At 53.1% G+C, this 27,688-nt stretch overlaps 1 protein-coding gene across 1 annotated transcript in view; it reads left to right on the top strand.

The window, feature by feature from the left end:
- Positions 1-24,345, top strand: part of TGM2 (transglutaminase 2) — a 33,490-nt gene extending 9,145 nt beyond the window's left edge. The window contains exons 4-13 of the mRNA XM_059133241.1: positions 2,979-3,097; positions 5,759-5,887; positions 6,959-7,136; positions 10,889-11,024; positions 11,698-11,801; positions 13,856-14,098; positions 15,660-15,932; positions 20,359-20,519; positions 21,615-21,751; positions 22,526-24,345. Coding sequence (XP_058989224.1) covers positions 2,979-3,097; positions 5,759-5,887; positions 6,959-7,136; positions 10,889-11,024; positions 11,698-11,801; positions 13,856-14,098; positions 15,660-15,932; positions 20,359-20,519; positions 21,615-21,751; positions 22,526-22,676 — 1,631 coding nt within the window. The 3' untranslated portion in view covers positions 22,677-24,345. The remainder of the gene's footprint in view (positions 1-2,978; positions 3,098-5,758; positions 5,888-6,958; positions 7,137-10,888; positions 11,025-11,697; positions 11,802-13,855; positions 14,099-15,659; positions 15,933-20,358; positions 20,520-21,614; positions 21,752-22,525) is intronic.
- The last annotated feature ends 3,343 nt before the right edge of the window (positions 24,346-27,688 follow it).

A 27,688-nucleotide genomic window follows, 5' to 3' on the forward strand; every position in this document is an offset into this window, starting at 1 on the left:
TCGATGCTTCGTCTCAACAATCCCTACTGGGAGACTGTCAGTGTCCCCGCAGGCTTCGGAGAGGTCTAGTGGCTTCTGGAAGCTCCTCAGTGAGTGGACAATGCTGGACAAAACTAGCAGGCTGGCTCGAGGAGGAAGGGGGTGGCAGCCCCGGCCTCAGTTTCCCTCTCGGACTAACAGTGCCGTCAGTCTCCTTCTTGCTCCTGCATAGTGAAGCAGAGAGACAAGCCTTGTGGATGGGCCCCAGCCTAGGAATGGGGTGTCCTTCCTCAGAGCTGGCATCCAGCCACAAGTTCTGGCCTCTCCAGCTCCAGACAACCAACTCCTTCCTGGGACGCTGCTTTATATTTTTCTTCTCCATTTTGGGGCATTTTATAACATAGTTGAGAGGATTTTTTATTTTCTCTTTTATATATTTTGGCTTGTATTTTTACTTATCGCAGTCAGACATGAGGATGTCCTCAGCACTGTAGGGAAACAGCTCCCACTTTGACTCTCCTTGGGGAGCGGAATTATTAGCTGTCTTGGGGGACTCATCTCCTTAGATTCCGGTGTATATGCCTGGAGACATTGCTGCCTTAATGGGTTTCTGCGTCCCTCTTAAACACAAAAGGATCCCACAGTACACATCAGCCTATGACTTATTTAATGCTTCCACCCCACCACACATCCTGACGATCTCTCCACATCGGTGTGCATACACATCTGCTTTTTCTTTTTCTTTTTTTTAAAGATTTTATTTATTTATTTATTTGAGAGAGAGGGTGGGGGGGGCGGTGGCGGCGTGGCAGAGGGGGAGCCAGAGGGAGAAACAGACTCCCCGATGAGCAGGGAGCGCAATGCGGGGCTGGATCTCAGGACCCTGGGATCATGACCTGAGCCCAAAGTAGACGCTTAACCAAGCCAACCAGGCGCCCCCTGCTTTTTCTTTTTAAGAGCTCAGAGTGCCCTGTATCTAGCCAATGTGGATCATTCATTGATCTGGCCCTCTACCCCGGAGAAATGAGGTCGTCCCCAGGGCTTCCTTACAGGAAGGGTATCTATGAAGCACCCTTGTTCACATGACCTGGGGCCACATGGAATGGTTTCTCGGGACAGAAGTGGCCTTGCCGGACCCCATTGTAGACTTGTTTGGATTTTGTCAATCTACAGAGCTTACGGCTAGTAGGCCACCTGGCCCAGGGAGGAGGAAGAGGCCAGTGTCCCCTGCTGCTCACCAACACAGGCAGGGTTTCAGAGCTCAGGGAACAGGGAATGAGGTTCTGGGAATGTCCCCTTCCTCTGGCCTTTCCTCCAGCCCTGCTCCATCCCTGCCCTGTGGGTTGGGGTGACTAAAGTGACCCACATCCCAGGTTGGGAACCTGAAGGGGGGCGGGGGGAGGGGGGAGCTGGAGATGCAGAAGCAGGAAGTTGGGTTTGGAGGGGGTGGGGCTGCCTCTGGGACCTGCCCCTGAAACCAGAGCCTTCCACCCCTAGCTCAGTGAGGACTGGAGGACAGGAGGGAGCTGAGCCTGAAGTATGTGCGGGACCTCTTGTTCCCAAGGCCGCCACCTGGACCAGCAGAGCTGGGGGGAGGGCACAGTCTCTGCCACCTGGGTCAGGGTGGGGTCAACACTCTCACCCCAATGACAAAACAGCATGGGTTTTTCTTTCTCTTTTGTTCTTTCTCCTGCACCATCAGCTGACTATAGTTCATTTGCTGGAAGGCTGATTTTTATCTGTGGGGTGGGGGGGTAGCTACAGTGCAGGGTCTAGAAGGTGAAAGATGCTCGGCCACTTCCACATTTACTTGGCTCTGTGCCATAAGAGGGGGGCCTGACGGAGTCTGGAGGCCCAAGGGCCCTGAGCAGCTGTGTTCCAGGCCAGTGCCACTGTATTTTTAGGGACCCATAAAAATGTTTTAATTTCTTTTAGAATCAGAAGAAAAAAAAAAGAAAGTTTAGGTCAGAGAATATGTTTTAATATGTAATATTAATATATTTGTCATCATACCAGTGCAGTCATAAAATTTATTATTATTATTATTATTACTGTTATTATTTTTTTTTTTTTACAGAAGAAGGGGCCCACTGAAGTAAAAATGCCTAGGGCCCACCAAAATCACAAAGTGGCTCTGAATTTCCTCTTCCCAGCCTCAGTTTCTTCACCTGTGAAGTGGGGGATAATAAAGGCCAGCTTGACCTTTGACCCTCTGCCATCTGACCCCGCTGGTCCCAATCCTCTTTTCTGTAGTTGCCAGCCATGGGGAGCTAAGTGCCATCCCAGCAGTTGTCCTTGTCCTGTCTCTGGTCCTCTGCTTAGCCAGTCATTCCGCCAGACTCTGAGTATCTAAATCTTAGTCATTTCTCAAGGTAGCAATCACGAGCCACCGCCTCTAGTGTGCCCTCCCTGACCACCTCCCCCACCACTGGGCAGGACCCCACTTCCCCTGAGCCCCAGTGACCCTAGTAGGCTTTCTCTCTGCCTCGAATCAAGCTCCTTCTCACACTTCTCACACTTTAGCTTGCAAAGCCCCTTTGCAGGTCTGCATCCCATGTCACGCTCGGGGAAGACAGAGAGGGGGACAAAGAAAGAGAAGTGATCTCCCCAAGGTCATACAACAAGTGAGGATCAACTAGGAGATTCCTGACCCCTGTGCTCCTCTATCTCTTGGGTGGGCATCAGTTTTCCTACCTGTAAAATGGTCTTTCAAGGTCCCTTTCTCATCACACTCTTGCAGAAATTAAATGTAATATACGTCATATGCTTATCACGGGTAAGTGTTGGAGAAATGGCAGCAACTGGTAACACGAGCCAAAAACACCTCATCTCACACGGGTATGGGATTATTAATGAATGATTAGCTTTTCTGATTCAAAGATAGAAGGACCTTTGAGACTCTGACCTGGCCCTGGGTCTTGGCCCTCTGGCTGCTGTGTCTTTGGGGACCCTGCAACCTGCCAGACCCAGAGCTGAGGTCCCCTCCTTCCCACCCCCAGCGGACGCTGTGTACCTGGACTCAGAGGAGGAGCGGGAGGAGTATGTGCTCACCCAGCAAGGCTTCATCTACCAGGGCTCGGTCAAGTGCATCAAAAGCATACCTTGGAACTTTGGGCAGGTAGGTCCACATCCTGCCCTTCCCAACTGCTGCAGGCCCCCTGGGTATGGGGCCCTGGGTCCGAGGAAGTCAAAGCTGCAGATGTGTGTGCTGGTCTCTGAGCTGCCCTCCCCATGCTGTCAGGGATTCAAGGGCCCTGGAGTGGCTGGAGGATCAGGGGAGGGGTCCAGGCCAAACCTGACTTCCTAAAGCAAAAGGTTACCCTACCCACTGTGGGAACAGCAGCCCCAGATTCAAAGTGGAACAAGAATCAGGGGAGCCTTTGGGAATTGTGGGGCTGGCAGGTGCTCCAGGAGGGAGAAAGAGAATATTCCAGGCCATATACCAAAATGATAGAAATGCTATTATGTGTGCTGAGAGGAGGTTTTATGCTATTACCTAGATCAGTGGCTTTCAAACTTGAATGTATCTATAATCACCAGAAACGTGTGTTAAAATGCAGATCAGGGAGTCCCGCCCCTAGTTTCTGGCTTAGTAGGTCTGGGTGTGGGCTGAGAATTTGCATTTTGACAAGTTCCCAGGCAATGCTGATGCTGCTGATCAGTGGTGGTAGTTTGCGAACCACTACCTGAATCGGTTAGCTACTGCTGAATAACAAACAAGCCCAAAATGTACAGGCTTAAAACAACACCTGTTTATTATTACTTACAAATCTGTGGGTCAGCTGGAGTGTGGCTGCCTAGGCTGGGCTTGGCTGAACTCTGCCGGATGGCACATCTCTGTTCCATGTGGTTCCTCGTCCCCCAGCAAGTCAGCCCAGGCTGGTCGTTCGAAGTAGGGTTCTTATTTCCTCTGCCATCCAGCCTCCCATGACAATTCTTGAGACAGAGCTGAGAAAACTCATAAATCAAGAGTCGTCACACTTCTTCCTGCCCGTGGTGTGTTGGGGGCATTGGCCTTTTGGGTCAAGGTTCACCATGAGACTTTTTCCCAACGGCCCCTGGGGTAGGATTTCCATATGCAGGCCCCCAGAGTCCTGCCTGCCCTGGGACCACAGGGAAGTCTTCCCTGTGTGGTATGGGGCTCTGACCTCAGTTTCCCCCATCTGAGTACTGGGGATACTAATTGCAAGAATATCTGCCCAAGAACATATCACCCACTCTGGGATATACATGAAATGGTGGTGTGGAGGGGGGGTACAAAAAATACATCATAAAGTCAATTGGCTCTTATTTCCCAGCGATCTGTATTCCCCCCTGAGAAACAGAACAAAGCCAAATCCTTCCTTTTGTTCCCTGAGTTCCTGTTCTGTGTCCAGGCTTGCGTTGAGCCATTGAACGCAGCCCTCGCGGATCTTCAGGAAGCCGTCGCAACCCAGAGTGATAAGACCGAGAGGAAAGAAGTGAATAAGTGTGGATGGAAGTGAGGGCGATTCCTGTCTAGGCAAGATCTGAGCTGGGCAACGGAGGAGGTGGAAACATGGTATACAAGGCAGAAGGAACTGTCTGAGCGAAAGCTCAGAGGTGGGAGTTTATGCTGTGCTTAAGAATTCTGTAGCTCAGGGAGCGCTTTATGTCTGAAGGAGCCCGGAGAGAGGAAGTGGGAGAAGTCACCCATGTCCAGGTTGTGAACGTCAGGCATATGGCAATAGAGAGCCACAAAATGGCTCAAAGCCATTGAAGCCTGGTTTGGGACAAGACGGCAGAGTAACAGGTTACTGTTACTGGTCAGAGTGGTCAGAGACATAATCCAGTGTCATGGCACAAGGAGGGAGGGCCCTACTTTTGATAATGATAACATTTGAGTTGCAAGGATAAGAAGGTGTGAGCCACGCAGAGAGTGGCAGGAAGAGCATTCCAAGCAAAGGAAACGGTAAGTGCAAAGGCTGTGGGGCAATGAGTGGTGATAATGAAGTCAGAGATGGGGTGGAACACAGATTGTAAAGGGCCTTCCTTGCAGGTCACAGGGAAAAGTTTAGATTTTATTCTAGGTGCAGTGGAAACAGAGGAGATAATTTACCTCCGTTCTAAATCAGAATAGTGTATTGGGGTGGGAGGGGTTGGGGGGCAGAGAGGATTCTCATCAGCTCTGCAGGGTGAGTCAGGCCTTAGGGGAAATGATATATTTGGCACAGCGGAGATGGGAAAGGGGCAGTGGCAGGGCCTGAGGTGACTCTGAGGAGAGGGAAGCCCCAGGGACACTGTGGGTTCTAATCCACATTCCCAGGACTCCACCAGCCCCCCAGCTAGGCCCTGAATGCAGGCATATCAGTTCCTCTTTCTCACAAACTCAGTCATTGTTGTCCCCCCTCCCCCACCCCATCCTGGGCCAGGAAGATCTGGCCTCACAGAGACAGGGCAGACCTAGCCCAGACTTCCCTAATGTATAACATGAAACAGAGAGGACCTAGGGGCACTGGGGTGGCTCAGCGGGTTAAAGCCTCTGCTTTCATCTAGAGTCATGATCCCAGGGTCCTGGGATCAAGCCCCACATAGGGCTTTCTGCTCAGCAGGGAGTCTGCCTCCCCCTCTCTCTGTGCCTGCCTCTCTGCCTACTTGTGATCTCTGTCTGTCAAATAAATAAATAAAATCTTAAAAAAAAAAAAAAGAAAAGAAAAACAACGAAACAGAGCGGACCTATAGCTGCAGGGCTGCAAGGCAGGCTTCCTGGAAGAAGCGGCTTCTCATTTCCTGCATCTTTCTTTTGTTTTTCCCAACACAGTTTGAAGATGGGATCCTGGACATTTGCTTGGCACTCCTGGACACGAACCCCAAGTTCCTGAAGGATGCTGGCCGTGACTGCTCCCGACGGAGCAGTCCTGTCTACATGGGCCGGGTGGTGAGTGCCATGGTAAGTGAGGAGTGAGGGGCTGCGCCCCACCCCAAGGTCGTGGCCCATTGTGGATCCCAGTAGGGCCTCCCACCTTCTCGTGATGATGGAGGCCACACTCCACACTGGGCTTGGTTAGGGGGACCCAGGAGATGGGGAAGTCTCAGCTGAGAGAGCTTGTATTTGGAAAGACAAGATTTACACAAATAAGGGTAATGTCCTATGGTCCCTAAAAGCAATTCATCTATTCATTCACTCATTCAGCAAATATTTATTAGATGCCACCTGTGTCCTAGGCACTGGAGAAACAGGTAGGTGTAAGGCATGTATGGTTCTCTAACTTCAAAGAGCTTATATTCTCATGGGTGAGAGGAAACAGACAGAAACACTGCGGGAATGTGTCATAATCAGAAATGATGATGCAGGTACTGAAGGAAGCCAGAGGTGTGAGAGTGTCTAATTGCAGAATCCAGCTTCAGGGAGAGGCTGGGGGCGGGGGCGGGAACCTTCGTAATTGATGATCCCTAAGCTGATATGGTAAGTGGGAGAAGAGTATTCCAGGGAGAGGGCACAGTATGTACAAAGGCCCTGAGGCGGGAATGACTTTGGCAGGTTCAAGGAGCAGAAAGGAGGCTGGTGGGCTGGAGTGGAGTGAGCAGGAAGGAGTGGGGTACAGGAGGTGGGCAGAGGTGAGACCATGCAGGCCTCATGGGCCACAGTCAGGAGGCTCGATTTTATTCTCAAGGCAATGGGAGGGTGAGGGGAACGACACAATCCAGGCAGGGGTCGGAGCGGATCTTCGTAAAACTCAGATCACATCTTGTCACCCTCCTGCCACCCCATGGCCAAATTCACACCACCAGTATCACCTTCATGACCTTGACCCCTCGCCACCTCCTCCCTTCTTCTCCTTCTCTCTCCCACACGCCGGGCTCCAGCCCCAACCATCTCCCACATACCAGCCCGTCACACCTTGGTATCTTTGCATGGGCTGTTCCCTCTCCTAAATTCCTTTCCTTGCCTTTCACCACGTACTGAACTCACAGCACCTGCTCCCCAGGCTCGATCCCTCTGATGCCCCGCTGGTTGTAGGTCAACTGCAATGATGACCAGGGTGTGCTGCTGGGACGCTGGGACAATGATTACAAGGATGGTGTCAGCCCCATGTTCTGGATCGGCAGCGTGGACATCCTACGGCGCTGGAAGACCTCGGGCTGCCAGCGTGTCAAATACGGCCAGTGCTGGGTGTTCGCTGCTGTGGCCTGCACAGGTGAGTGGCATGCTGGGCAGGGGTGGTTGGTGGGCGGAGGATGGGGGGGTGAGGGGGGGGCGGGGGGGATGCTGGAATCTGCTCACAGCCTCCTGAGCCCTGGGGGAGTGCAGACAGAGCACTCAAGTGGGAATCAGGAGACCCCAGTTCTGGTCCTGCCTCTGCCTCCAATACCACCAACGTACTGTGAGGCCTGGAGTCGGCAGCTACCCCTCTCTGGTCCTGTTTCCAACAACTACCCTACAGGTGGTTATTAGGATCAAGGGATGTCATGTGGGAGGCAGCCTGAGCTCAGGATTGAGAAGATGGGCTTTGGGGCCAGGCACCCCTGAATTTAAAATCCCCGGTAACATTCACCTGCTCTGTGACCTTGAGCAAATGACTTCCTCTGAACCTCAGTTTCCTCGTCTGTAAAATGGGGGCAAGAGGACCTCCCTCCCGGGGTGAGTTGGTAGAAAACTGCTCAGCGCAGAATTGAGCCCAGTGCAGCTCTCAGTAAATATTAGCTCTTACTAATTTAATAGTAACAGTCATATCAATGTCAAGAAAGGGAAAACACTTTCTGAAATACAGATGAGGCAAGAGAAAGAAATATAAAACCAAAATGGAAAATAAATCTTTTTTAAAAATCTTAAAAATTCGAGCCCAGAAAATGGCAAAAATCATTCTGGGCTGGAGATGGCACGTGTGAGAATGGGTCAGTATCCTGTACCAGTTAAAAACACAGACTCCAGAGTCAAGGCCCAATTCCCAGTCCCAGCTCTGCTCCTTACCACCGTGTCTCAGGTAATCACTGAGCCTCTCTGAGGCTCAGCTCTGTTACATGGGATCCGGACCCAACAACAGTACCTTTACCCTGGGGCGGTTGTGACGTATGAAGGGCTGGAAATGATTTCAGATGCGTAACAGCGAATACTTATTCCTGCTGCTAGATTATTCTTATTAAGATGACTACCACTGCTATTATCATTTTTTTTAAAGATTTTATTTATTTTTTTGACAGACAAAGATCACAAGTAGGCAGAGAGGCAGGCAGAGAGAGAGGGGGAAACAGACTCCCCGCTAAGCAGAAAGCCCAATGTGGGGCTCGATCCCAGGACCCTGAGATCATGACCCGAGCGGAAGGCAGAGGCTTTAGCCCACTGAGCCACCCAGGAGCCCCTGCTATTATCATTTATTAGGCTCGGGAAATCTAAGAGGTTGGTCCTGAATCGCAGCTTCTCTGACTCGGGGACCAGGACCCAGGCCTAGGGAAGGGCCTCGAGGTGTTCCAGAGCTGTCATCCACCCCAGCAGTCTGGGTAGGGGCGGTGCCGCCTGGGCTCCCCACAGGGCTGTCTCTGCTCCCCCTTCCCTATGGCCGAACCAGCCATGCCTGCCTGCTTCTGGGACCTGAGCGTTCCCTTTTCTTGGGCAAATTCCCTTGTCCCAGACCCAAGGGGTCTTAAATGCCTCCTGAGAATCCCACAGATTCTCTGGAGACCCACCACCATCTGTGGCCTGGGTCCCTGAGCTTACCTGCAGGCGCCTCCCTCCCCCTGGGATGTGACCTCCAGAGGTCTTACTCGAGACCCCTCTTTTCCCAAGGCCAGGGCTGAGTCTGGCTCCCTGCAGCCTTCTCTCAGGCCTGGTGCTGGACTGAGTCAGGGAGAAGTAGCCCCGAGGAGCAACCCCCCAGGGGCTTCTGCAGGGAGCGTCCTGCTGGACTGGCCCAGGGACTCTGGTATCCTGCTGTCTGTTTTGAATCCCAGCGCTTTCGCCAGCCCCTGGGTGGACTTGGGCAAGAGAACTGGGGTCTCCAAGCCTTTCTCCTCAGCTATGAAATGGACAGAGCAGTGACAGAAATAATTCCCAGGGAGATGTCACTTCACCCAGGGTCTGGTTCAGCTTAGACTTGAGTTTGTGGACTTCCGGGGAAAGTTGGGATTCCTCAGCCGGATCCTGGAGCGTTTCAAAATGTCTGAGAGTCATTTGACTGGATAGGCGGTGACTGGTTGGGCATTTGCAGTGACACTTGCAGTGACGGGCACCCGTGGCACCCTGCCCTTCTACCCTGGGCACGGGGCAGACGAGACTGCCCACACCCACTGCCTCTCTGAATCACCACCACATCCCCGAAAGTGGCTATTATTAGCTCCTCTTAGAAGAGGAAATGGAATCTCAGAGACAGGAAGTGGTTGCCTGAGGTCACACAGCTGGGGAGCAGCGAGGCCAAGCTTGAACTCAGGCATCCCCAGCTCTGGGGCAGACTTCTGGCCTGAGCCTAGGATGAGGAGGCCTCTCGGGACACCAACTCTAGGACAGAGGTGATGCCTTGCTCCTCGGGTGGTGGGTACAGGCCTCCTCACGCCTGGTCTGTGTCCTGAGGCCTGTCCTGGGGCAAGGCCTGGGGTTGGTTTGCTGGTGCTGGAGTCTCCTGATGGTGCCTCAGGGCAGGCAACCAGGCAAGAGGGGGAGGATCAATGCTGCCCTTCCTCCCCCCTTCCCAGAGGCCCTGATCGGGGCCAGAATCTAGGGCCTGCCTGGGACCTCTTACCCTGCTTGACAGAGGGCCCAGGGCAATAGGGCAAAGGTCACACACACACACATACACACACGCTCTGCCCACCATCTCCAAGACTCAATCTCAATAAAAACTAAAAGGCCAAAGTCCCACAGGTTATATTCAGTAGGGCTTTCCTCACTTTTTTTTTTTTAATTTTTATTTATTTATTTGACAGACAGAGATCACAAGTAGGCAAAGAGGCAGGCAGAGAGAGAGGAAGGGAAGCAGGCTCTGCTGAGCAGAGAGCCCGACGTGGGGCTCGATCCCAGGACCCTGGGATCATGACCTGGGCCGAAGGCAGAGGCTTAACCCACTGAGCCACCCAGGAGCCCTTCAAATGGTTAATTTGCATGTGTACCGTGACCTTGTGCGGTAGAGGAGGAAACAAGGCCCAGAGAGGTGGAGGGACTGGCCCCAGGTCACATAGCCCAAAGTAGCCAGCACTGCAGGGAAGGCCCCTTGACCTTCGTTCCCTCTTCTCCCGGCTTCACTGTGTGCTCCTTGCCCTGAATCTCTACCAGTCCTTCCCTTCTTCCCTGTTCCCCTTCCTCCTCCTCCTCTCTCTTCTTCATCCACCCCTTCATCCATTTGACAAAATTGTCTGTGCCAGGCCTTTGCTGGGCTCTGGGCACATGAAATAAGACAGATCACTCACTGCCTTCAGAGGACAAATGAAAGGATCCCTCCTGTGCCTGTCCATTGCGAATGACGATGAACCCCCAGTCTTGCTATGAATGCAAATGATGGAGCCATCTAAACCTGGTGGGTGGCCTTCCAGGCTTAGGGAATAGCATAGGCCAATGTCCTGTGGCTGGCAGGAGTGTAGAGTGCTGGAGGAACAGCGAGCGTGTCTGGGGAAAAGTACCCAAGAGGTGGTCAGGGGCCAAGCTTTGAGAGGTCTGGCCTTGACCTTCAGGGCCATGGGGAGACATTGAAGGTTTAGCAGAGGATTGTTGATGTCAGATTTGCATTTTGGGGTTTCCTTCTGTTAGCAGTGAGATGAGGAGGCAGAGTGGACCTGGGGTGACCAGTGAAGTGGGCACTATCATCCAGGTAAGGGGAAGGTGCCCACTTGGATAATGGGTACAGTGTTGCCAGGGGTACAGATGGGAGCATGGATGCTCAGAGCAGGGCAGATGGCTCCAGATCCTCAGCTCTCACCTTTCCCCGAATCCCGCTCTCCATCCTGTCCCCTCCCCCACCCCCAGTGCTGCGGTGCCTTGGCATCCCCACCCGAGTGGTGACCAACTTTAACTCGGCCCATGACCAGAACAGCAACCTGCTCATCGAGTATGTCTACAACGAGTTTGGAGAGATGCAGAGGGACAAAAGTGAGATGATCTGGTGAGCTGGAGCCCAGAGTCAGGGGTAAACCCCAATGCGGGTGGGGGGGGGGGGCTGGAAGGGAAACTTAGGAAGACTTCTCAGAGGAGGTCACATCTGAATTGGGATTAAAAGTTGAATAGTATTCAGACAAGGGGGAACGGGACCAGGGAGGGCCTTCCAGGTAGGGGCCCCAGCATGAGCAAAGGAGGGAAAGTCAACACACGAAGTCAATAATGCATGAAAATGTGTCAGGGTGTTGGTTTTTCAGGAGTCTGGAATGCCAGGTGAGAGGGTCTGGGCTTGACTCCAAAACCAATAGGTTGTCACCAAAGGCTTCAAACCGGGAGAGGGACTCTGATGACACCGCAGCAGGAGATCTGAAGGGGAGAGATTGCAGGCAGGGGGCTGGGGTGTGGCCCAGGAAGGACTGAAATGGGGCAGAGCCCATGAGCTGGAAAGAAGGGACAGCCAAGAAGCGAGGACATCCCATCCGGTGGACTCAAGGAGCCATTGAAAGAGGAGGGCTGTGGGAGAGGTGCTGACAATGACTCTCCGGGCAGGAGTGAGCACCTGGCTAGGGCCCAAGGAAGAGCAGGCAGGTGTGTTGGGGATGCTCTGGGCTGAGCATAGGACAGGTGAGTGTGTACTGCCCATGGGAGAAGTGTAAGTCTTAACTTCATTTCTCCAACAGGAACTACCACTGCTGGACGGAGTCATGGATGAGCAGGCCGGACCTGCAGCCGGGCTACGGGGGGTGGCAGGCCCTCGACCCCACGCCCCAGGAGAAGAGTGAAGGTGGGTGGGCGTGGCCCTCTTCCCTGGGCCGGCAAACTGAGGCTTGGTGAGAACTGCTTTCCCCACCGCCAAGTCCCTCAGCCTGCAGTGGCAGAGCCAGGTTCTAACCCCAGTCTGGCTGACTCCAGAGACCACTGACTGGTCTGCACACATGTGGGGGTCCTCACTCAGAGCATACAATCAGCTTCTTTTATCATTGGAAAAGGTATTCACATGCAATGTGGAAAACAGCAAATATGGAGATCAAATAACATCTTTGTCTTCTCCCCCTCAAAAGAAATATCATTCATATTCACACACATCTTCCAGTAATTTCCCATTATATATTTGTTGGTAGGTGTGTGTGTGTGAAAGACGGAGAGGCAGAGACAGAGAGAGGAAGAGACAGAGAGAAAAAGACGGAGAGGGAGAAAGAGAGAGAGAGAACACCAAGGCAAAACTGGGTGAAACCAAATGGATCCTTTCTCAGAATAATATTTATATTTATATTTATTACTTTATTTTATTTTATTATTGTTTATTTAATTTCAATCAGCCAACGTTAGTTTTTGCTGTAGGAGTCAGTGATTCACTAGCTACGTGTAACACCTAGCACTCATAACATCACGTGCTCTCCCTCCTTAAAGCCCATCACCCAGTTACCCTGTCTTCCCAACAGAATAATATTTTTAAATGCATAGAATATATTACCTACGGGAACAAAGAAAAACCAATTACACCAAAACATGGTTATCAAAATTTTTTAAAAAATAAATTTATGGGGACGCCTGGGTGGCTCAGTTGGTTAAGCAGCTGCCTTCGGCTCAGGTCATGATCCCAGCGTCCTGGGATCGAGTCCCACATCGGGCTCCTTGCTCGGCAGGGAGCCTGCTTCTCCCTCTGCCTCTGCCTGCCACTCTGCCTGCCACTCTGTCTGCCTGTGCTTGCTTTCTCCCCCTCTCTCTCTGATAAATAAATAAAAAAAAAAATTAAAAAAAAAAATAAAATAAATTTATGATATGGTAATATCTGCTTTACAGAACAAGGTCTAGTGGTAAAGATAGTAAGTTCCATGATGCACTGTTACAGGTGCATATAAGCAGTATTTCCAGTTGTCTATGACAACTAAAAAGTGATGCCTCAGGGTCTGCGCTCCTTACGGGTGAGAAGTCATAAGTGCACCTAAGACAATGGTTTGTCTGCTTTCACAATCGAAAGAAGTGTTAGCAAAATTCAGTGCAGACAAAGATGTCATTTTTTGCCATCCAAGTTCACGGACCCCCGAACTCTCCCGGCAGTGCTTTGGGGGTCTTTGGTCCCTCAGTTAAAATCTCCGGCTGCATGTGACCTTTTGTCTTGGTCCTGTCATGTCTCCATGTGTCACTGACATTTCTTTATCTCATAGTTTCCCCTGATTTTAATTTTAAATGAATGTTACCAGGCCTGTTGCATCAAATGGATACAATGTAGTGCCCTTTGTGGCCAGTTTGAAGCAGCTGTGAACCCCAGAGAGAGAAACATCCAGCTCTCATGGTCATTCAGTCAATATGCACCCCCTAAGTACATTGATGGGGGCGGCTGTGGCCCCCCCTTTCCGGCTTCCTGTGGGCAGGAAGCCGGAAGGACAGACCAACTGTCTTCTACAGCATGGTTCTCTCCCTTCCTCGGGATGCCGGGGGATACCCTTCTGCTAATATTTCAGACACTTAAAAAAAAAAAGAAAGAAAGAAACATTTCATTTACATAGTATTTAATATACTCAAATCCTCATTAGGTGGGTCGTAAATATCCCCACCACACAAAAAGGGCTTAGAGAAGTTAAGTCACTTTCCCAAGGAATAAGAAGTCCCCCAGTTAATGAGGCCAGATGAGATTTGAACCCCAGAAGCTGGGCAGGCTCCAGAGCCTGCATTTTTAATTCTTACTCTCTGCTACCTTCCCACCAGTGGAATCCCTGAGTCAAATGGCTGGACAGTCTTGAGATTCCCTGCAACAATGTGGCTGAAATGTGGAAAGTGGGAGAGGGTGTCACCCTCCCCTCACCCCTGCCCATCTCGCCTCTTACCCCCAACCAGGGACGTACTGCTGTGGCCCGGTTCCGGTTCGTGCCATCAAGGAGGGTGACCTGAACACCAAGTACGATGCACCTTTTGTCTTTGCTGAGGTCAATGCTGACGTGGTGAACTGGATCCAGCAGAAGGATGGGTCCATGCACGAGTCCACCAACACTGCCCTGACCGTGGGGATGAAGATCAGCACGAAGAGGGTGGGCCGTGATGAGCGGGAGGACATCACCCATAACTACAAGTACCCGGAGGGTAGGTGCTGGGCTCACCAGAGCCTTTGCCAATGCCTTGCAGGGAAGCAGCCTGTTTTACCAGCCAGTGGGCTTGTGTGTGTGTGTTTGTGTGTGTGCGCACACACACGGATGTGTTTTCTTTGACAGCCTGCATACAATAAGGACCTGTAGGTTACTCTCCATTTTACACCTTTTCTTAGAAAAAAACACACTGGGACACAGTAGTAGAAGAGTATTCATTTAAGAATTCTGTATTTCACAAAAGGATTCAATGGGGGTTTTTTAAGCCTTGCTTTTTGGCTGTTTGGACTTAAATACAACTGGAGGATACTCGTTATGGAGGAGCTAGCTGCCTGCCTCCGAACAGAAAAATGAATGATGTCTGTGTCGTTTCGTGACAGTATTTGTCATCATGGTACCTGCAACCGAAGACGTGCAATCCCACACTCCCCCCGCCTCCCTTTTTTAAATTGCAACATGTTTGGACTAGAGCGGCTTGGAAGTCCAGAGGGGCGCGTCCTGGAAGAGAGATTCCAGGAACTCCGTAGTGTTTATTTGTGCTGTTTTTCACACACAGCTGGGGAGGTGAGCGGGCAGATGGAGAGGGAAGGAGAGAAAGATCGTAAGAGCAACTTAATGAGAGAGCTGTAATCTGATCCAAAGATGAAGCCACTCTCTTTGTTCAATCAGGAGAGGGAAGAAGGGACACAGCTTATTTTTAAAATTGCTTTGGAGCACAACCAGCAGCCAATTCAATACAGTAGCTGTTTTCTAAGCATCCTTGGTGAGCCTGGGGGTCGGGGGGAGGTGGCTCACAGAGGTGAGTAAAGAACCATCACTCCTGCCCTCCTCTGACTCCTGCTGACTTACCTGCGCTGGCTGGGGGTTGGGAAACAAGCAGCCATACTCTGACAGAAGGAAAAGGAGCTTCCGTTGCTCTCTGAAAGGTCTAGAGCTGATGGTTTGATGGGAGACGTAGATATGCACCCAGCAGCACCGCAGAAGAAACAGAGCAGAGGAGAGAGGTAGATGGGACAGAGGCGGAGAGCACTACAGGTAGGGAGGGGGAGGAAGAGATTTCAGGTAGATGGAATCCCTGCGCAATCACTGGGAGGTGAGAAAGTTTGCGTCCTACTGGAGTTTACTATCCACCAAGCACTGTTAGAGGCTTCGGGTATGACTAGAGATGAGTAAAATACAGTCTTAGTCTTTGAGCAGCTCAAGAGGGTAAGTACATAAACAGAAAACTTGGTTAAATAAAAAGCATGATAGACAACAGGCACTGGTGAAACTTGAGAAGACATGGCGACTCATTCATCCTGGGGCATGAGTGTTCAGAGAAGGCTTCCTGGAGGAGGGGGCGTCATTTGGGACTGGGTTTTGAGGGATGAATAGGAGTTTACTTGTGGAAAGTAAATAAAATCTCCTATCATCCTCCTGACACGGGAGTGTAGACAAGGGGCTCCTCTAGACCTGATCTGAGTCCCCAGGACTCTGAAGAGCCAGCTCGCCCTGCCTCAGCCTCGTTGTCCTTGGTCCCTATTTCAGCCATACCGGAGCTCTCTTCCCCGTTCCCACAGGGTCCCCAGAGGAGAGAGAAGCCTTCAAAAGGGCCAACCACCTGAATAAGCTGACTAAGAAAGAGGAGACGGGGGTGGCCATGCGGATCCGCGTGGCCCAGAGCATGAACATGGGCAGTGACTTTGATGTCTTCGCCTACATCACCAACAACACGGCTGAGACCCACACCTGCCGCCTCATGCTCCATGCCCGCACCGTCAGCTACAACGGGATCCTGGGGCCCGAGTGTGGCAGCAAAGACCTGCTCAACCTTTCCCTGGAGCCCTCATCTGGTAAGGCCCTGTGGTCCCGGAGCCGTTGCTGACCACCAACCAGTGGCACAGTCGTTAAGTGTCCTGAGCACTTGACACGTGTAATTGACCTCACGGATGTTTCTGTGACACTTTCTCTGGGTCACGCCCTTCTCACGGCCTTTATAAACAAGCCACCCATTTAATTCTTTGTAACAAAAGTGGGAGGCGGATTCTTTTATTGCCCCATTTTTCAGATGAGAAGACGGAGCGCAGAGAGTTTAAGCAACTTTCCCAAGACCACACGGTTAGGAAGAGACAGGACTGAGACTTGAACTTGTGCTCTTAGCAGCCGTACTGCTTTCTTCCATGTCATCTTCATGTGACCTCAGACCGCTTCCTGGGGTGTGTTAATGCTTGCTCCTAGCTCAATCCTTCCCTCTGCCTCCACCCACAGCCCCTGCGAGAACTCGGCCTCAGAGAGAAGGGGTTCTAGGCCAGTGCTGCTCATAGAACTTTCGGCATGCGGGAGCTCTCCTGCGTCTACGCTGTCCAATCCCTGGTGGGCAGCTCCCTGTGGACATTGAGCACTTGAAATGAAGTGAGCACAATTGTGGAGTTCAAGTTTTAATTCCACTTAAAGTTAACCAGCCACATATGGCCAGAAGCTGCCCTATTGGGCAGAGTAGCTCTGAGGGCAACAGGAGTGGAGAATGGCCGGGCCCCCAGGGAGGAAGTGTTTCCTCCCACCCCCGACCTTCTTCTCTGACCTGGCGCTGGCGCCTAGGCTGGCCTCCCTGTGAGGCAGATCCCCTGCCCTGTTCTGGGGCAAAATGATGTCAGCAGACGGCCCAGTCTGCAGCCCTGCGGAAGAGCGTCTGTCACTCGAGCCTCATGGTCAGAAACCTGCACGCCCGCCTCCTTGGTCTCTTTCCCTGCCTGGCTTGGCCACTGCACCCAGTTATCTTCCTGAAAATAAGCCTGAGGCCCTGAGTGGGGTTGTGACCCCTCAGGTAATTCAGTGAGGCAGCACAGAGCAGTGGCAGCCTTCAGGCCTGAGGAGGCAAAGGGGTCTTGGTAATAGAGCCTTCTGGTCGTCCTCTGAGGGGCAGTGTGGACACTCTTCGGTCCTGGGGCCTCAGAGAGGTGCGTCCCACTTGCTGGGTCACCTGGGCCAGTGGCTGCCTCCCTGAACCTCAGTGTCGCCTGTGAGTCCCGTGGCAGTCAGGACCCGGCAGCCTAGGACTCTCCAGCAGGGGAGAGTGGGGAGGGGCTGTGCCCAGTGTAGGTGCCCCTTATCCAGAAGCCAGCATGCTCACGTACCAAGCTGGTGGGAAGGCCCAGGGTGGGGAGGGCTCTTGTTTGTGGAATCTGTGTGCCTTCCTCTGGCCCCCCTACTCTTGCCTGTCAAACCCATGTTTCCTCCCCTTTATTGCCTCTGCCCTTGGCCCCTGTGTCGGGTGGGAGGGCCACGGCCTTGGAGTTCCTCAGAAGGCCTGTCTGGGTTTCAGGCCTGGAGTCTGTGGTATAGACGGCCTCCCTCTTGGTTTCTTTATCTTGGGCCCCCCATGGGTACTCCTGGGGCTGCATGCTCACCCTTTGCCCCTCAGGGGCAAAGCCAGTGGCACCAGGACGGGGCCCCAACACTCAGGGCTGTGAGAACACACGTTCTGAGTCCATCCAGACATGGCTTTGCTGCTGCCCCTCCCCCATTTCTGAATGTACAAACTTGGGCGGCATGACCTTGCACTCAGATCCTCGAATCACACCCATCATTCAGTGGGGCAACAACACACCTTCCTGATGGGCCTCTGGGAGGACTGGAGGAGACCGTGCGCTCAGGAAATATCTGGAAAGTATAAAATGGGGCCTGGTCATAGGAAGGAAGAGAATCCCGGAGAATCTGTCCTGAACACCTGGTGTGCCGGATGGTGGTCTCGGTGCTGGGCCCAGGGGTTCCTGAGCCCCTGCCAACCTCGATGGCGTGCAGAGGACCCAGCCATCACCTCCGCATCCAGGCCCTGGGGTGTCAGGGGCAGGGGTCCATTCCTACGGGTATGTGCCACGGCCAGGATACCGAAGTTCTAGTTCCTACAATGCTGTCGACGGGTTGTGGGCTCCTGGGGATTTGTCCTCTCCTTTCCAGGCCTCAGGTTCCTCCCTTGCAGGAAGGCTGGTTCATGATTGAAGAGCCCGCCAGCCCCTGCGTGTGACTGTGTACCAGCAGGTTCTTCTCATGTTCAGAACTGCTTCAAAGGGAGGAACTGTCTTTCCTGGAATGTGTGGCATGAGGTCAACTCCAGCCCTGGCCAGCGATGCCAGAAGAACTTCCTCTTGAGTCACCCTTTGCCGGCTCGCTACCATCTGGGCCCTTGGAGCGTTGTTCTGCTGAGGCTCAGCCAAGCCTGTCGGTGTTTCCCATCATCCCGGGGACATGTTCACTGCAGAGCGGTCCCTCCTGCCTCAGAGACCCACGAAGGGCACAGCCTGCAGGGAGAGGGCAGAGAAAGGCAGAGGTCCTGTGTGCTGCCTTCGGGCTGCAAGGTGGGGCTGGTCTAGGATGCCAGCCAGCGCCTCCAATGCCAAGCTCAGCCTCAGATAGATGATCCCCGCCCCCCCCCCGCCGCCCTGCCCTGAGACCCCAGACTTTGGCTGGCTTGCTTGTTATTCTCTGATGATAAGATCTGGGGAATTTCCAGAATGTGCTAATGGACAGGAAACCAGGCCAAGGACAGGGAGCCATCCCCACCCTTGCCTCCTTGCTTCTCTCCCTTCCCCTTCCTGCCCCACCCGTCCTCTCTCTCCTCCCCTCACCCCTCCAGGTGGGTCACTGGGACTGCAGCCACTATGTCCTCTGTGGTCACACCCATGGCACCTTCTAGAACAGGACTAGTCACCTAAGGAATGACTGAGACTGACCACACACGTTCTATTCTCTCAACCAAGGCTGTGGTCCCTGGCCCTTGGACCGCGGTTCTCAGAGGTCCTGCCCCACCCTCGCTTCAGCCTTCTGGAAAAGTCAACAGTTGGGGCCACCTCCTCTAAGCTCCTGGAGGGCAGTGTTGTCCTTTCCCGTGTAGCTGGCCAGTTTCCACTTGGTTCCACCAGGCCCTGACCTGGGGATTTTCACTCCTTGCTGTCTTTATTGGCAGAAGGTTGGGTTTTCTTCCCCAATGTCATCTGCTCAGAGGTTGGGGCGCAGCCATCCTGGGGATGAGCCGCTGGGACACGGGGCAGGCTGGGGCTTAGACCTTAACCAGCAGAGAGAAGCTGGCTGTCCCCCAGGCCCTCACTGTCCTTCAGACGGGCCCTGCAGGGAGCATCTTGGGGGCAATTACAGGCCCAGCACCCTTACCCCTTGCGGATCTCAGCCCGGAGCCCTCGGCAGACAAGAATATCAAGCTGGAACTGAGCGAGCCTGACTTGGCTTTGTATTTCTTTTTGCCAGTTACCTTCTATTTATAGTAAATGAGACTGGTTTGGTGCAAATATCGAAAAGTGTGCCCAGGCAGAAAAGGTTAAGAAGTATAAAGCGAGTGGGCTGAGAGCAAAACAATGAACAAATAATGAGGTGATCCTCAGATTTGTGAAAAGTCCGGTGAGTGGCTGGAGTCTGATGGGAGATAGAGGGGACAGATGGTGGGAAAAGAGGCTTCTCCCATCATGGTCCGGGGATGGCTGAGCCCCGCCGAGCCCCAAGACTGGCCGTCCAGCACTCCCATTTGACAGGGCAGCTCCGAGGAACCTTCCAGATGGGGTTTGTCCAAGGGTCTCTGCAGCCCAGCCTGCTAATTCTCAGGCCTGTGCTCTTTGCACTGTTCTTTCCTGCCTCCTGCAAGCTGACCCCTGGTGCCCTTGTGCCACAGTGTTGTCAGAAAAATGGGGCTAGAAACCACACTTTGCTTCTCTGCGTTGGGAGGGGTTGGCCCTTCTTATCTCTTCATCACTATGTGGCTTTGGCTCTGAAGTGACCCCTGGTCTTAGCTCCTCCCAGCAGGTGCAAGATTCCCAGGGTACAAAAGAGAAACAGAGAGGGGAGTTGACCTTCCCAGGCTCACACAGCCGGTCAGTCAGTGGCCGAGCCACACCAGGTCTCCCAATCTGAGCACTTACTGGTAGAAGTATTTCTTCATCTGTAAAATGGGCACAATCCCACCAGCTTCATGTGGGGAAACTGAGGCCCTGAGAGATGGAGTGACTTGCTCAGCATCACCAGCTGGCAAAGGGCAGAGAGGCAGGATCAGAATCCAGGCCTGTTGGAGCTCCAGCACTTCCCTGACCAGGATCCTCCCTGGGAACCCCCAAGCCAGGGGGAAATGGGGGTGGGGCGAGGCCTGGGATCTGCCCGTTCATTCACTACACGACCTTAAGCACAGTCTTTCCCCCTTGTTGCTTCGGGGCAATGCCGTGGGACAAGTGGGGGCCATGACTCAGCGATCACAGTATTCTTCCCTCTCGCCTCTTGCAGAGAAAAGCATTCCCCTCCGAATCCTCTATGACAAGTACTGTGAGTGTCTGACCGAGTCGAACCTTATCAAGGTGCGGGGCCTCCTCATAGAGCCGGCTGCCAACAGCTACCTGCTGGCGGAGAGGGACATCTACCTGGAGAATCCAGAAATCAAGATCCGGGTAAGGGATGGGCTGGGCGAGCGACGGTGGCAGGGACGGGGTCCCAGAACAGCCCGCCCCCACCCCACCCCCGTACCTACCAGCAGCCCAGCCCCTCCAGATCTTTGATGCCCCAGGCTTCCTCAAATCCTAACTCCATCGAAGGAAAGCATCGTAAAGCTGGAAGGATTGGGGACTCCGACCTCTAGGAATGAATCCTAGAATTCCAGAGTGGTGGGGAGGTGGAGTTTAGGGATCTCAGAATCATGGACCCTTGATTGCCTGGATTCCATCCAGGCCCTGGGGCCCTGGTGAGGCAGGAGGAAGAGAAGGAGTTAAGCGCACAGACTCTGCAGTCTGACTCCCTGAGTTTGTGTGTGGGTAGCCCTGGGCAGGTCACTCTGCCCCTCTGGGCATCAGTTTATTGTCTGCAAGGTGGAGTTAACATACCTAGCACCTAGACGTGTTGTAAGAATGAAATGTACATCCAAGAAAGTGCCTTATAAGGGCTCACAGTAGCTGACTGTTCTTATCACCATCATCATTGGCATCCTAGCGAGCCACAGCCCCAGAATCCCAAATGCAGCAGTTAGAAATAAATGGCAAAGAGCAGAGGGTTGCGGGAGTAGGCACCCCCGTATTAGCTCAGTTAATCCCCATGAGAGCCCCGCAGCAAGGCATTTCTCTCCTAAGAAGAAACTAAGGCTCAGAGGCGGTCATTACTTTCCCAAGGTCACACAGTGAGGAAGCAGTAGAGATCAGCCTGGCCGGAAAGCCTGTGATCTTTCCATCCAGACCCTAAAACAGGGGAGGCACTTTCTGCATCCTCCCAGTCACGTGGAACCTCACTGCAGGTCTGTGAACGACCGTGTTTCCTAGATGAGGAAACAGGTGCAGAGGTGGGGAGCAATCATGCCCAGCCAGGCCAAATTGCAGCAGATACAGAGCTGCCTCCCACCGCGCGCGCGCGCGCGCGCACACACACACACACACACACACACACAAACAAACACACAACCCGCCTTCGCGGGGCTCCTGCCTGCCCTCAAGGGGCTCTTGGCTCCTCTCCCTCAGGGCCGCCCCGACATCTGTCCCTCTTGTCGTCCTGTCTTCCAGATCCTGGGAGAGCCCAAGCAGAACCGCAAGCTGGTGGCGGAGGCGTCCCTGCGGAACCCTCTCACCACGCCGCTGTTAGGCTGCACCTTTACCATGGAGGGGGCCGGCCTGATGGATGAGCAGAAGATCGTGGACGTGTAAGTGCCGGTCCCTCCAGCAGGGGGCGGGGTGGGGGGGCGAGCTGGGAGCACAGAGCCGGGCGGGTGGAGGGAGGGGCCGCCCGCAGGCACCAAACCCTGGCTGGCAGCTCCCTTCCATCGCCTCCCACCCACGCACCCACACGCCTGCCTTAATTTAAGGCTGTGACCGACCCTTCGCCCGCCCCCTTAGGCATGGTTCCCACCCCTGCATCGTCTGTGATGCAGCTAGCAAGGCGTGCACCTGTCTTCCCAAACCTGAACAGTGGACACATTTCAGTCCCTAAGCACCCGCCTCTGGACACGGGAATCCTCATGTAAACACAAGTACCCGCATCTGGAGCGTGTGCGAGGGGGCACCTGTGGCTGTATCCTCAGAGAGACACATCTACACACACAAGTACAAGCATAGATACTTTTTAAAACTTTTTTTATTGTAACTTACATCCGGTGAATAACAGAAATGGTGTATGTGAGTGGGGCTCAGTGCATTTTCCACATGTAGTCCCCTGAGCGTACCCACTCTTATCCCAAGCACAGTGTCCACTCACACGTGCGCACACACACACACACACACTCTCTCTCTCTGCACGAGGGAGGGCGCATTGCCCCAGGCCCTTGGATATCAGTGAGTGCGACCCATTTTGTTCTTGTCACATGAAGTTGTGCATGCACAGCAGCTCTGTACCAGGGTCTCTGGTCATCCTGGCCTGAGCCCACCGCAGGGACGGAGCTGGGCCCCTCCCCTTACCCTCTTGCTCTTTCTCTCCGCAGCCCAGATGCCGTGGCAGAGGGGAAGGAGGTCAAGGTGAGGGTGGATCTGATGCCGCGCCACGTGGGCCGCCATAAGCTGGTGGTGAACTTTGAGAGCGACAAGCTGAAGTCTGTGAAAGGCTTCAGGAATGTCATCATTGGTCCCGCCTAAAGGCCACGTGCCCAGCCACGCCTCAGCCAGCTCAGAGCCCCTAACCTGATCCCAATTTTTGTTCCAAGTTAATGCGCCAATTTGCCCCCTGTTGGCCCCAGACCTCAGAGCCTGTGGGGGCTCCTAGCCTATCTTGTGCCCCTGAACTTGGATTCCCATCTCCCTTTAACTGTGAAGAATGTTCTGTGCTTCCCCATTGGGAGCACTGCCCTTGGCTGATTGGGTCTGGGGTGGGAGAGGAGGGACCCAGGCCTCCCTTTACAACCTAGATGCTTTTGGAAACCACTGACCGCCCACCATATTGTTTAATTTACTCCAGAGCCCCTTGAAGCCAGCAAAAGAGAGACGGTATGCCCCTTGACCAGATCCCAGACAATACACAGGCCCCAGGAGCCCTTGGGAGAACGAGAGCCAGGGCAGGTGGAGTCCCGGGAAGGGCCAGATCCAAGATCCTCTCATATTCCAGCAGCCCTGGCCCAGGCATCCCACTGCCACCACTGTGAGGCACCGGCCATGTGCGGGGCCCTTTCCCTGCCTTTGCTGGTGCTCACACGACTACAGCCCAGTTAAGTCACCGTGGGAAATGGCAGGGTAGGAACTCCTTTCGGGATGAAGACTCTGGGGCTTGGAGGAGGGAGGGGAGGCTCTCTCTAAACCAGCAGGATATTTGCAAGGCTGGGTAGTAGGAAAGCTCTAGAAACATAACCCAGGACTTCTGACTCCGAGTCCAGCTCCTCGTTCATGGCCCCAGCCCCGACCTGAGAATATTAAAGAGGCCGTTCGGGACCTGAGCAGAAAGGAGGCAGTTGGGATGAGGTGGGGAGGAGATTAGAGGGGTCAGAGCCCTGGGTTTGAGCCCCAAGTCCAGTCGGTCACTGCCTTCCCCTCTCTGGGCCTCAGGTTCTTCATTGGGCGATGGGGTGTTGACCCAGCCACGAGTAAGGCCCTCTCAGCTCTGCTCTTCCAATGCTTATAGGACCCAGCCTTGCAAATGACAGCAAGTCCTCATCCCTGGCTCCCACAGCCTGAGGCCACGGGTCCAGCTTCTGAGTGCGAGACTCTGACCATGACCACCTTCCCACCCCCAGTCCCAACTGTGTCCCCTGTCCATGCCCAGTCACCTTCTTTCAGACCACAGTTCTGGGGAAGAGAGCTCCACAGGCCCCTGTCCTACCCATGAACTTGCCCGCTGCGATGCCTAGACTTCACGAGAGCCTTAGCCGCCTGTGTTGGTCACTAACATGGTTAGCACCTCAGCTGCCCCCTCTCTGCAGGACTAGGGCCCAAGAACACAGCCCCAGCCCCAGCCCTGACTAAGCTCCGAGAGCCTAAGGGCTGTCATCTCTGACTCTATCGCCCTCTCTGTCCACATGACTGGGCTGGAAGAGGGATGAGGGAGAATGCTATATCTGGGGCAGGGTCACAGCCTCCAGGGCCCCCAAAATCTCAGAGGGGGACTTGGAGAAAGCCATGCAGACACACATAGAACTTTCTGATTTGCACTGGGAAGGATCCCCAAATAAGCCGACTTGTGTATGTTCTTACGAAGGTTGCAGTAGTTCTCTATGATTCTGCAAACATTTTTGGATTCCAAGCAGACAGTAGATGCATTTTCGAGCCACAGAGTGAGCACCGAAATAAAAGCGTTTGCTTTGCACATTCAAACAAAGTCTGGTCTAGTCCTTTTACCGCTTTGGAGGAGGGTGTGTGCGTGAACGTGCTCACATTGGAACCAGCCACCTCCTCCTGCCCGAGAGTCCACAGCCTCAGTTTCCCCCTCCCTAGGTCCAGACTTAACTGGCATCCAAGCTTTTACCCAGTCCAGCTCCATCTCTAGCCCCTTCCTCCAACGAGTCATGTTTAGATCACAGTCAAATTCCTGAATCCCTCAAGTGCCCTGTGCACCTGTCAACCTCTTAGCTTTTGCTTAGGTATTGCCCTGAGCCTGGAGTGCTCTTCCTCTTCCTTATCCATCTGGCAAACTCCTACTCATCCTATGCTTAACACCAAAGTCACTTCTTCTGTGAAGCCTTTCTAGATTTCTTCTCAGCTCCCCCCAGACCGCTGGAACACGGACCAACTCAAACACTGATCACTGTGAATTTTATTTCCATGTTGCTATATCTGTCCCCCTTCTCATCCTGTCTGAAGTCCCCAAGAACATCCTATCTGAATTTTGTCTCTTAAATAGTTTGCAACAAATGCTGAAATGATACACTGATGTTTCGGGTCAGCTCCCCTAAGCCCAGGGCTGTCTAAGAGAGCTAGCATGCGAGCCACACATGCAAAGCCATAGGAACTTAAGTTTTTCTAGTGGCAGTGTTAAAAAGAGTAAAAAGAAACAGGTATATTATGTTCTGATGGCGTATTTTATTTAACCAGGTATGTGTGAAACATTATGTCAATATGTAATCAAGATAAGAAATGAGATCTTTTACATTTTTTCCATATTACATGTGTGAAACGTGGCCTTTGTTTTATACCGACAGCCTGTCTCAATTTAGACTTAGCTGCGTTTCAGGTTCTCAACAGCCATAGGAGCCTTCTAGACTGGGATTATAAAAGTAGGGGAACTTGTTATTCACCTCATTCCCCACTGACCAGCCATCAGCAAATATTTGTTGATTGAATAAGTGATGGAGGACAGTCTCTGCCCTCAGGGAACTCTTGTTGAAACACATGACATGCACTTAAGAAGATAAATCACAATGAAAACAAGACATTGCATTTTCTGGGTACTGAAGCCTTCTGTCCCCTGAAAACTGTAGCTTGTCCTGGTCTATGTGGACTGACTATTTTCTCAATAGAGACCGGCTGGAAAACAGAAACCCCTGGGCCATTTCAGGCCGAGAAGACGAGGGACATGGGTTCCAAATGCATCCAACGTGCAGGAAGAGTAGAAGGGAGAAGGAAGGAGACAAAGCAGCTGCTTCCCAGAAGAGCCGGTGCTCACAACCTACCTGCTGGAACCAGCAGGGCCGCTGGAATGGCTGAGGTCTGCCCAAGTCGGCGGGCCCAGGCCGTGGTGGGAGCTGGAGGCCGGTTGGCAGCTCTTCCTCTCCTGCCTTCTCCCCACTGGCAGAGCCTAACCAGAAACAAGCTGGCAAGGGGCTCTGGAAAATATCGTTTTCAGGCTCCCAGCCACCCCAAGAAAAACAGATGGCTAAGCAAGGGTGCGGCGTGGGGATGGAGTCGAGTAGCTGATGCTTATCGCTGTTCCCTCTGCTAGGAACAGCTTCCTGTCCTCTCTACCTAAGCAACACTTAATCAGCCTTTAAGACTCTGTCCCAAGGAGGCCGCCTCTAGGAAGCCTTCCTGGACTGCGGCCAATGGCTTCTACCTCTGGTTCTCCTGGGTCTATCATAGGTAGCTGCTTGTGTGCCTGACCGGCACAACACCTCAAGAGCAGAGTCAGGGCGCACGCTCTACAAGGGGGCCCCCAGATGGACTCAGGACTGCTGACTGCCTGCAGGCCTGACTGCCTCCCCAATGCTGAGCAGGTCCAGAGGCCTCTCCTGACCAGCCCCCACGTCTGTCCCAGCCCCAGAAGCCCACTCGCCAGGAACCCAGGAAGGATAAAGGCCCTGCTGCTCCCAGAGGCCCAGACAAAGAAAATGAGCCTGAGCTTCGGCTCCCCAAACCAGGGCAGGACTGAATCCGGGTCCCTACAGGGCAGGACAACTGTGCCCGGCTCCTCGGCGTCTCAGAGGCCTAGAGCCAAACAGACCCAGGATCCGAGCCTGCCAAAGAGTCACAGTGTGGCTGCAGGCAGGTTCTCAACCTCTCTGTTCCTCCGCTTTCTCATCTGTTGAGTGGGGATGATTTGGTGTCTCCTTCCATGACCAATACGCAGGTTCAATGCAATGATGGACAGAAACTACCTGAATCTTACACATTGTAATCCTAAGAGCCAACTTAACTCCAGGCTCAGGAAACTTTCTGTGCACTGAGCTCCTTCCTCCTTGGACAACCTTATCTGCTTGTTGCCCCCATTTTACAGATTCTATAGTCACAGAGCTGGGACTGGCCTCCAGGCAGCCTGCCCTACCCAGCACAGAGGCTAGCCCTGGCGAGGCCTGATTTCCACCCGGACCCTCTTCCCACCATGCTCCAGGACACATGGCACAGAGCCCTCCACACAAGCCCCGGCAGGCCTCAGTGGGGACCTGTTGGGTCCATCTTCCCACCCCTAAAAAGTCCCTCTCTTCTTTCAGTGCTCTTGCTTACCTAGGATGCCTGCCAGCTCACCCCTCAGCCCCAAGCCAAGCCTAGAATAACAGAACATTGACAGAGTCCAAAAGGGAGGGGCCTCGGGAGGAGGGCCAGGCGGCGGCCTCCTCGAAGCCCGTGCACCTTGGGGCCAGGACTGGGTCAGCACCTACGCCGTCCTGGCTTCCCTGCTTCCCTCCTGCACAGGCCTGGACAGATGCACAGACACACACGCCCGGGAGAGTGTGAGACCCTGTATTCTGTTTCAAGAAGAAAAGCCCAATGAGACCCATTAAAAACAGAGGCAGTGAAAACAACGATGGTTTGCGTGGCCTTGAATACAGGGGAGTTACGACCACTCACGACAACATGATGAATCTCACAGGCCTGACGTCAAGCAAAAGAGACAAACACAAAAGACTGTGAACTATGGAACTGCACTCATGTGAAGTTCATGAACGGCAGAACTCACCTGTGTTCTCCCTGGCAGGGAAGACAGGGCTGGAGTGCAAAGGGGCTCAGGGGGATGGGGATGGGTTTCAATTTTCTTCATCTGAGAGTTCAGTACAGGTACATTCAATGGTGCTCTTTTTGCCTGTAGGCCTTACTGCAATGAAAGTTCAAAAGATAGAGTACTCCAAAGTTCTAAAGTTAAGTCCAAAGGGGGATAGAGAAAAGGGACTTGGCTTCCAGAGTTCTCTCTTTTTCTTCTCCTGGGGAGGTGGTCCTTCCAGGGCTATTGTGAGGCTTCAGTAAGACGCTTCCTGTGTAAATACGAGGGATTTTGTGTGTCTCCTCTGCTG

Source organism: Mustela lutreola, chromosome 9, assembly GCF_030435805.1.
Source record: "Mustela lutreola isolate mMusLut2 chromosome 9, mMusLut2.pri, whole genome shotgun sequence".
NCBI lineage: Eukaryota > Metazoa > Chordata > Mammalia > Carnivora > Mustelidae > Mustela > Mustela lutreola.